The 10,218-nt window shown below is 45.8% G+C and overlaps 1 protein-coding gene across 1 annotated transcript in view; it reads left to right on the forward strand.

Moving 5' to 3' along the window:
• LOC103606134 (receptor-type tyrosine-protein phosphatase eta-like) overlaps positions 1–6,106 on the forward strand; it is a gene marked incomplete at its 3' end in the record, with an annotated part of 16,195 nt that extends 10,089 nt beyond the window's left edge. Inside the window, exons 6-7 of the mRNA XM_008590725.1 lie at positions 2,590–2,877; positions 5,849–6,106. Coding sequence (XP_008588947.1) covers positions 2,590–2,877; positions 5,849–6,106 — 546 coding nt within the window. The remainder of the gene's footprint in view (positions 1–2,589; positions 2,878–5,848) is intronic.
• Positions 6,107–10,218: the final 4,112 nt, after the last annotated feature.

A 10,218-nucleotide genomic window follows, 5' to 3' on the forward strand; every position in this document is an offset into this window, starting at 1 on the left:
CCCCCAGGCAAGACCTCCTCTACAGGGAGGTTTGGAACCACTTTGGAGGGAGGGTAGGATCTGGATAACTGGAGAGAAGGGGGAGGACACGTCACTTGAGGAAACATCCTGAGTGAAAGTGCCGGTGGTAGACACGGGGGACGAAGGTCAGGCAGAGGGAGCTGTGGGCTCTGAGCTGTAAAGGAGGCTGTAGCTCCCTCTTCAGGGCCCATCTGGGGAGCTTTGACTGTATCATGACCTACGCAAAAGAATATTTTTATAAGTATTTACAAAGGACATCACAGGCCTCCATATGCCTAAGTAGTGACTGGGTGGCTGGGTGTTCAGAAGGGTGGTCAGGTGGTGAAGTGTGGCAGCCCAGAGCAGTGAAAACCCCAGCAGAAGACCAGCCGCCAGGGCAGTCTGGCAGCCCAGGCCCGCGTGATGAAGGTGAAGGACATCACAGGCCTCCATATGCCTAAGTAGTGACTGGGTGGCTGGGTGTTCAGAAGGGCGGTCGGGTGGTGAAGTGTGGCAGCCCAGAGCAGTGAAAACCCCAGCAGAAGACCAGCCGCCAGGGCAGTCTGGCAGCCCAGGCCCGCGTGATGAAGGCGGAGCCGGGACGAGGGGCAGGGAGGGATTGGGGGGAGGTGTCAGGATTTGGTGACATCTCAAGGACCTTGACAATTCCAGAGGGGTTGATTTAATTCCTAGAGGGGTTGATCTAATTTTATATATGTGCTCTGAGTATTGTCTCTAGGGGGAAACATGTTTTAGGATACTTGGAGGCAGTTACTGGCCAGGCTGGGTTACTGGTACAGGGGCTAGAAATTTGGGCAGGAAGTGGGTGACGAGCCACGTCTATGAGGAATTCTAGCTTTCCCTGGTGTCCACATTGAAGGAGGGTCCACTCGTCTCCTCCTTCCTTTTTTCCTCCTCTACTGGTGATGCTGTGTCAGGGGAGGGGAGGACGTGGCCATAGGAGACGCTGCTTGACCCCGTGGGGCCCTCAGTGACCCAGCAGGAGGGGCGGGGGGTGGCTCTCGGGTGAGGTGGGCTTGGTTTCCAGAGGGTCGGGAAGGTTCGAGGAGGAGGAAGGGACTCCAACGTGGTGTCCTCGGCAGAGGTAGGTTGTCCTGCACATGAGAAGCTCATGTGAGAGGGCAAAAGGGGCCGAAATCTAGCCTGTGTGCCCCTTACCAAGCCACACACCCCAGGGCCAGGCCATTCAGAGCCACACCCTCTGCCTGAGGTGCTACAGGTGGTCGTGTGGTTAGTGTGGGCATTGGGTTCCCTGCTGTTTATAGCAGTTTGAGCACAAGTAAAGTAACTGACTGTGCTTAGGCTCTTGGTGGTATGAATGCACATGTACCCTGGTTTGTATTGAACACTATTAACAGTTTATAAATAATAATTATAGTGGACTTACTCTTGTCTGTACGAAGGTGTGTGTGTGTATGTCTTAGTCAGTTTGGGCTGCTATAACAAATTACCGTAGTCTGGATGGCTAAAACAATAAACATTTATTTTTCACAGCTCTGGAGGCTGAAGTCCGAGACTGGGGTGACAGTGTGTTTGGGTTCTGGTTGAGAGCTGTCTTCTGAGTTGCAGGCTCCCTGTGTCCCCACATGGTAGAAGGAGTGAGAGAAAGTCTCACTGGGCCTCTTTGATAAAGACACTAATCCCATTCATGAGGGCTCCACCCTCATGACCTAATCCCCTCTCAGAGGTCCCACCTCCTGGTACAATCACAGTACTGGTGAAGATTTCAACATATGGATTCTGGGGGAACAGGAACATTCAGTCCATGGGCAGGGGTAAGGAAACCATAACAGGGTGTTGGGGCACCCAAGACTAGTGTGCGGCAGGGCTGAAAGGCCAGGGGAGGAGATGGAGTTTGCGGAGCCTGGTGAGAGATGAGGCGGGGGAGGATGCATCTGTGCCAGGACAGGTGACCCAGAGCAGGAGACAGTGGAGGGAGATGGACCGGTTTCTCCCCAGCCCTCCAGGACCTCATCACCGGCCATGTGGCAAGGCCCCTGGTGATGGCAGGTGCAGGGGCAGCTTTCAGGGGCACAGTGCAGGCAAGAGAAAGACAGAGGATAGATTGGGAGGATGGGATGGGCAAATGACAAATAAGCAGAGCTCTCATGCTCTCTTCTCTTGAAATTAGGATTGTTTCCCCGATTTTATAGATGAGGAGACTGAGCTCAAGTGGTTTTCCTCAGGTCCATCTGGCTACTAAAGCAGAGCTTGCCTCGAGACACAGACTGGCCCTGTGCTTGTCTGCGATCCCTAGTTGTTTATGTAGAGTGTAGTGTTCCTTCTTGGATGGAGATATGCTTGGGGACTTTTCTGGGTCACCCCAGCAACTAGGGCAAGGTGTGCATAGAGTTGTGTTATTGTCAGTCAAGACTCCATCTTATCTCTAAAAGTCAACTCATGAAAAAGAACAAAGAGTAAATGCAGGTGCAAATGGCCAGGCCATTTCCAGAGGTGGTTACATGGTGTAAAGGAAGGAACAATCCCTAGGAGTCTCTTAGGCTCAATGACATTCCCTAATGACAACTTCTCTCTCTCTCTCTCTCTGGCTTGAACATTCTCATTATTTTTACCCCTCTTGTGTCTTCACAGATTCTTGTCAGGTTTTTAACATCACTATTGTGACCATAAATGCCACAAGCATGACCCTGATCTGGGAAATCAGCTGTAATGAGTCATCCTCTGTCAATACCTACAAGATAGAAGTGGCTGGGGAGACCGACCCCCTCAATCTCACTGTCAGTGAGACTCGTGCCTTCATCTCTGGCCTCAGCTCAAGTACCTTCTACAACATCACAGTGCGTCCTTTCCTGGGCAACGACGAGGGCGTGCCGGGCTTTCTCCAAGTGTACACTCGTGAGTTCGCTGGTGGCGCTAGCTTACCTTTCTTGCTGGCTTATTATGCACCATGCCCAGATACAAGACAAAGCAACTCTGTCCTTGTCCTTGAAGGCACAGCTCAGTGTGGGGTCCACAGGGACTCTCTCCCCCTTCAGGATGTGTGATACAGAAATGGTGGCCATCTGACCCTAACCACATGCTGAGCTTTGTGTGACAGGCTCTTCTTGTGCTGTCTCATTGAATTTAACAACAACTCTGGGACACGTTTGGCATTAGCCTTATTTGAGGATGAGGAAGCCAAGGTTGGGAGAGGTGTTGTAGACAGGTGTCACATTGGTAAGTGACCAACGTTGAGATTAGACCTCTGGTCTGTCTCAACTCCAACCTGTGCTTGTAATGACTACTTTAGTGTGGTAGAGACCTAGAGCGAATTGATACAGGGTGACAAAAAAGGACCTGGATATTCATGTCCCTTTGTCTCTTGGAGGCTGACATTATAATAAAGCACTGGCACAGCTACATCTCATCCTTTGCTTAAATGTCCCTTAAGGATAAGATGATAGGCAGCAAACTTTCCAAAGAAGGTCCAGTAATGTAAAATAAGACAATAATGACGTGCTAGTAGAATAGTAGTGTAATAGTACTGTTACCACTAACGCATTTTGTGCTGTGCCAGGAGCTTGGCACATATTGCAGTGGCCTTCACAGTTGGTATTAGGATCCCTGTTTTACAGATGAGAAAACTGCAGCCCAGCACAGCCAACAATCTGCCCAAGGCCATAGAGCTAGCAAGTGGCAGGGCGGGGACTTGAACCCTGGGAGCCTGGCTCTGGATGTTTCTGTCGCTTCCTGGAAGCATACCGCAAGCATCCTCACAAATGTCTTTCAACGGGCTCTTTGGGGAAAATAAAATGTTCTTTCAGTTCTTCACCTTCTGCTTTTTGCAGTTTAATCTCTCTATTTTTTAAGGATAGGTTCAGCTGTGAGTAACACACCCCCGCCCAAAGTATCAATAGCTTAAACAAGACAGGAGTTCAGGAATTTATTTCTCTTTCACATAAATGGAGCCCGCTGCTAGGCAGGATGGTAGGGTGTTAGCTAGGGCTCAGCTGCAGGAAACAAAACCATGAGCTATTTTAAGCCAAAAGGGATTTATCCTGGGAATTGAGAGTTTACAGAGTCACTGGAAGGGCTGATGTACTAGTTTGCTAGGACTGCCATAATAAGTACCACGGACTGGGTGGCTTAAATGACAGAAACTTGTTTTCTCATAGTTTTGGAGGCTAGAAGTCAGAGATCAAGGTAACAGCAGTCTTGGTCTGTTTTATGTTGCTACAACAGAGTACTACAGACTGCATAGTTTGTAATAAACAGAAATCGATTTGGGTCATGGTTCTGGAGGCTGGGAAATCCAAGAGCATGGCACTGGCATTGGGCGAAGACTTTCATGCTGCATCATGCCATGGCAGAACAACAAGGAAGGGCTAGAGAGGACATGTGTCAGAGCAAGAGTGGAAGGGCCTGAACTCAGTATTATTGTCCATTTTTTTGTGGCAGCTGGCCAATGTGGGGATCCGAACCCTTGACCTTGGTGTTACAACACTATGCTCTAACCAGCTGAGCTAACTGGCCAGCTCCCTCATTCTTTTTATCAGGAACCTACTCCTGTGATAACTAACCCTCTCCTGTGATGATGGCACTAATCCCTTCTCTGGAATGGCTCTACTCTCATGACCGAGTCACCTCTTAAAGATCCTACTTCTCAATACTGTTATATTGGGAATTAAGTTTATTATGCATGAACTGTGGGGGATACATTCAAACCATAGCAGCGTAGGTTTGGTTTCTTCTGAGGCCTCTGCTCTTGGCTCGGAGATGGTTGTCTCCTCCCTGTCTTCATGTGGTCGTCTGAAGCTTTCAGTCTGTGTGTTGTCTGTGTCCTAGTCTCCTCTTCTTATGTGGACACCAGTCACACTGGATTGGGACTCACTCTCCTGACCTCATTTTAAGTTAATTACCTTTTAAAGACCCTATCTTCTTCTAACAGTCACATTCTGAGGTACTGGGGTTAGGACTTCAATGTATAAACTTGGGGAGGGGGAGACACAATTCAGCTGGTAACAGCTGGGGAGCAGGCCTTAGACTGGACCCCCAGAAAGGACTTCCAGACTAAAGCTACAGAACTGACCCACCTTGAGAGTCACCACCTCTATCACAGACAGCTCACAGACAGCAGAGTGAGGAAACAGGAAGCCTCTGGTGTAGCTGCTGGATCCAGGAGTGTGTGTACTGAGCTGTGATCCTGGGATCAGGAAGTTGCAGCCACCGCCTCAGTGTTGGTTCTAGAGCCAGGCATCCTGAGCTGCAGTCACCACATCCACAGTCCAGCTATGAGGAGGAGGAGGGCAGAAGGTGTTGCTCCACCCTTTAAGGACACTTCCTAGAATTCACATAGTGCTTTTGCTCACATTCTGTTGCCAGAACTAGCTGCAAGGGAAGCTGGGAAATGTAGTCTTAATTGCAGCAGCCATGTACACAGCTAAAAATCTGGAGGTGTATGATAAATGAAGAAGGGGAGAGGTGGATTTTGGGGGGTCAACAGAAGACTCTGCTGTACCTCCCTAAATGAAGGCTCTGGGTGGCTTAGTAATGCATTCAAGAAAGGGCAGCCAGCAGCAGCCAAGGTTCTCCTCCAGAGCCTGAGCCCTTGACCATGGGCTCATGCCTCCTCTCATTTCCTGTGAATAACTTTGTACAACTCAGGCATGCCGTTTCTGCATTCTTGTAGCCAAGCACTCTCTCTGTGGCCAGAAACAGCAGTTTCTGAAAGGCTTGTGTTGTAGGTAACACTACAAAAAAGAGAGAAAGAGAAATCAGCTGTTCTAAGTGTGCATTTAATCTCAGTGTAAATATTTCATGAGAGTTGTTCACCCCTATCTTCTGTAGAAATAGAATCTTAATCTGATTATTTGCTTTCTTCCCACAGCCCCTGGTCCAGTTTCTGACTTTCGAGTGACGAGTGTTGGCACAAGGCAAATTGGCTTAGCTTGGAGCAGTAATGACTCAAAATACTTTAAGATTCTTACCACATGGGATGTAGCTGGAGAGCCTCTGGTGAAAACAACCACCAACCAAAATATTATCATTGATGACTTACACCCTGGAACCAATTATAGTTTTGAAATATTTCCACAAGGACCAAATGGAACTGAAGGGGCATCTCAAACAATTTACTGTAGTACTGGTAAGCAAATAGGCAGTGTTTTCTGTTAAACAGTGATGTTTCTTAAGGGAAGTCAGTATAATTTGTGAATGTCAGGTTTTCCAAAAATACCTGTATTAAAAAAAAAACTAAGAAAAATATTTTAAAAATTATACACACATACACACGCACTTGCACACATGATGCATATTCATTATACAGGTTGAGTATCTTTTTTCTGGAATGCTTGGGACCAGAAATATTTTGGATTTGGGATTTTTTTGGATTTTGGGATATTTGCAGAATACATACCAGTTGAGCATCCCTAATCTGAAATTCTAAATGCTTCAATGAGCATTTCCTTTGAATGTCATATCAGTGCTTGAAAAGTTTCAAATTTTGGAGCGTTTCAAATTTTGGATTTTTGGATTAGGGATATTCAACCTGTGTAAAATCCAGACAAGAAAAAGAAAAAATCTCATGCAAACCATCAACTAGAGATAATCACTAGTAAGTTTTTGTGTACGATGTTTTATGATTTTAAGATACATACGTGTGTGTGTTTATGTGTGTGTGTATATATGTGTTTTATTTTACAAATAATGAGGTCTTCCTGTACATATTATTTTATGATCTGCTTTTATTCCCACTTACCAGTTCATTATAAATATTCTTCCTCTTTTCAATATAAATATTTCTATAGGAGAATATTAATGTCTGCCTGACATTTCATTGTCTAAATAAGAGGTCAGCAGATAATAATGGGCTATGAGCCATATCTGGCCCACTGCCTATTTTTGTAAGTTAAGTTTTATTGGAACACGGCCATGCTCATTTGTTTATGTACTGTCTGTGGATGCTTCTATACTAGAATCAAGAAGTAGAAATAGAGAATATATGGCTTGCAAAACCCCAGATATTAATTCTCTGGCCCTTACAAAAAAAACTTGCTGACCCCTGGCTAGATCAGTGGTTTTCTTTTTGCTTTCTTTCTTTCTTTTTTTTTTTTGGATGGCTGGCTGGTATAGGGATTGAACCCTGAATGTTGGTGCTATCAGCACCATGCTCTAACCAACTCAGCTAACCAGCTGGCCTGGTTTTCTATGTGTAGTCCAGGGATCTCTGGGGATCCCCTAGAGTCTTTTTTTTTTGGTCCTTTTCTAACCAACTCAGCTAACCAGCTGGCCTGGTTTTCTATGTGTAGTCCAGGGATCTCTGGGGGTCCCCTAGAGTCTTTTTTTTTTGGTCCTTTTTTTTCTGACTGGCCGCACCGCGCTCAGCCAGTGAGCGCATCGCACCGGCCATCCCTATATAGGATCCGAACCCGCTGTGGGAGCGCTGCTGCGCTCCCAGCGCCGCACTCTCCTGAGTGCGCCACGGGCTCGGCTCCCCCTAGAGTTTTTTAAGAGGGCTGTGAGGTATTGTTATAATAATAATGCCAAAATATTGTTTGGCATCTTCCCTCTCATTCTCTCATAAGTGTACCGTGAGTTTTCCAGATACTATGTGACATGGTATATCATCACTGTGACGGCTAATGGAATGTATGTTTGTGTATTCTTATGTTTTCAAAATGTCCTTATTTAAAATGTCTAATAGTGTAAATATTGATAAATATAACTTACATAAACAAAAATTCTCTTAGAGCCTTAATAACTTTTAAGAGGGTAAAGAGATCCTAAGACCAAAAAGTTGAACAACTCTTTTTCTTCTTTTGGGGCGTCTGGCTGGTACAGGGATGGAACCCTGGACCTTGGTGTCATCAGCACCAGGCTCTAACCACCTGAGCTCGGTCTGGCTGTATTGTAAATTATTTAGACATCCTTATTGTTGGTCAGGTGGATTATATACGATCTTTCATTAACAGCATTATGATGTGATAGTTTTGTTAGTTCTATAAGGCTAATTGATATTGATAAAATTGTTTCATGAAAAGAATTTAGATAAATCATTGAATTATTCCTAGGCTAATAGGAGAAACTTTGGGGATTCCTAGGGAGCTGTTTTTAAAATTTGAAAACTTTTGGAAAAGCTTGAAAACATACAGTGTTCCTTGATTTTTTTTTTTTTACATGCATATGTATGTGTGTTTCTTAATCTTCGATTGCAAGAATAATTGAAATCTTTTACAAAGAGGGGAAGAATAAAGAAATCAAGACAGATTCCTTGAGCCACACATGAAATCACTTTGGCTTTTGAGATTCTCCTTGTGTAGTTTCTTTAACTCTGTGGGTTGGGTTAAACATTGATAATCACGTGGAAGATCTGCTTCCAAAATAAGGGAGCTGCTAAAATGTATTCCTCAGATGGGACGCAGCAATTCCTTTGCTTTTTTCTTTTTTGGTAGCTGGCTGGCGTGGAGATCCGAACCCTTGACACTGGTGTCAGAACACTGCCCTTTAACCAACTGAGCTAACCAGCCAGCCCCAGTAATTCCTTTTCAAGTCTGCATTTTCTTAATATCATCATATGTTTTTTTTTCTTTCTTTTTAAAAATGTTGATAATGGTAAGATGATCACTGGGGAAGAAGGGGCACTCTTGGTGTTGTGTGACTTGCTATTGCCTAGAATTTAATGTGATAATAATAATAATATATTGGTGGTCTACAAAATGCTAGGTGCTGCATACTGTATTTAAAAAATTTTAACACAAGGGTCGGCCCCATGGCTCACTCGGGAGAGTGTGGCGCTGTTAGCGCCGAGGCCGCGGGTTCGGATCCTACATAGGGATGGCTGGTGCGCTCACTGGCTGAGCGTGGTGCAGACGACACCATGCCGAGGGTTGTGATCCCTTACCGGTCAAAAGAAAAAATAATTAACACGACTTTATGAGTAGAGATTATTATCATCNGCTGAAGTCCTGCACTCAGTACAAGGCCACTGTTTATTCTCAAGCAGCAGATGGCACAGAAGGACAGCCCCAGCACATACATTTCTGGACAAGTATGTTGAGTTGTATAAAATGGCTTCAGCCAGAGTTTCCTAGCACAGTGTTTTATCTTTTGTGATTCTGGTTCTGATTTTTTTTTTTTCGCTTAGCCAGTAGTTCTGTCATCAGAGGGAGTTTTCTGGAAGAGATTTTGGACAGAGCAGATGTGGTGGGTTTCTTAACTCTGCAGCTGTGTTAGGTCTTTCTTTAAGCCCAGTGAAATGAATTGAGCAGCTCCGTGTGCAGGCTCTGGGCACTCCCATGTCTGCCTTTCATATCTCTGTGTATAAGCCAATGAGACAAACTGATATAATATTTTTCTGTTATGAATAGATCATCATTGGTTAATTTTTATTTTCCCCTTGAGATAGGAAAATGAGTTTCCTTTTTGGCCTGCCCTTGGGATTCATACTGATCTTCCTATTGAAACACGTGTTGACATGCACATTCCTGCTTTCCAGCTGTAATTTATCAGCAGTCCCACTCTGTACAGTGACCAGTGTTTGGAGGCTCTTTGGATTGGTGCTGATGAGAGAGTAGAGAAATGTACAGTTCCTACTCTCAGGGAGCTTTCAGTGTAGTTGGGGAGATGAGACAGACATATGTGGAGAAGTACATGGTCAGGCTTTGTGGGCTCAGAACAAATTCCTCAGCCTGGCAGCCCTCAGGGGCTTTGGTGGGTGGGCAACGTGAACTGACTCAGGACAGCTTATCGAAAAAGACTTTTTTTTTTTTTTTTTTTGGGTGGTGGCTGGCCAATATGGGGATCTGAACCCTTGACCTTGGTGTTATAATACCAAGTGCTTTAACCAACTGAGCTAGCAACTAGCCGGTTAGGCCAGCGCCCCCCTTTTTTGGTACAGGGATCTGACAGAAATACACATATGTTGGAATGCTATCCTACAACCATAGAACTGAGGGAGTGAGGCTAGGGGCTGGAGGAGCAAGGACAGAAAACAGACTGGCATCTAGGAAACTGCAGTGCTGGGCCACACCAGACCTGGTGACACACTCTCAGGAGTCCAAGTTGTGGGAGGAAGAGGCTGTCATGTACCAGCTTTCCGGATGGCTGTGCTAGGGGAGGGAGCCCCTGTCCCCCAGCCTCCACATGGGTGACAGGCACTTCCTCCCACCAGGGAGGTCAGGGTGCTATTTGGAAGGGGGGTCGGGGCTGCACAGTAGCACACGGCCACCGTCCCCTGTAGCTGTCCACTAAGTGCTGTGG

This window comes from Galeopterus variegatus, unplaced genomic scaffold, assembly GCF_000696425.1.
Source record: "Galeopterus variegatus unplaced genomic scaffold, G_variegatus-3.0.2 Scaffold6332, whole genome shotgun sequence".
NCBI lineage: Eukaryota > Metazoa > Chordata > Mammalia > Dermoptera > Cynocephalidae > Galeopterus > Galeopterus variegatus.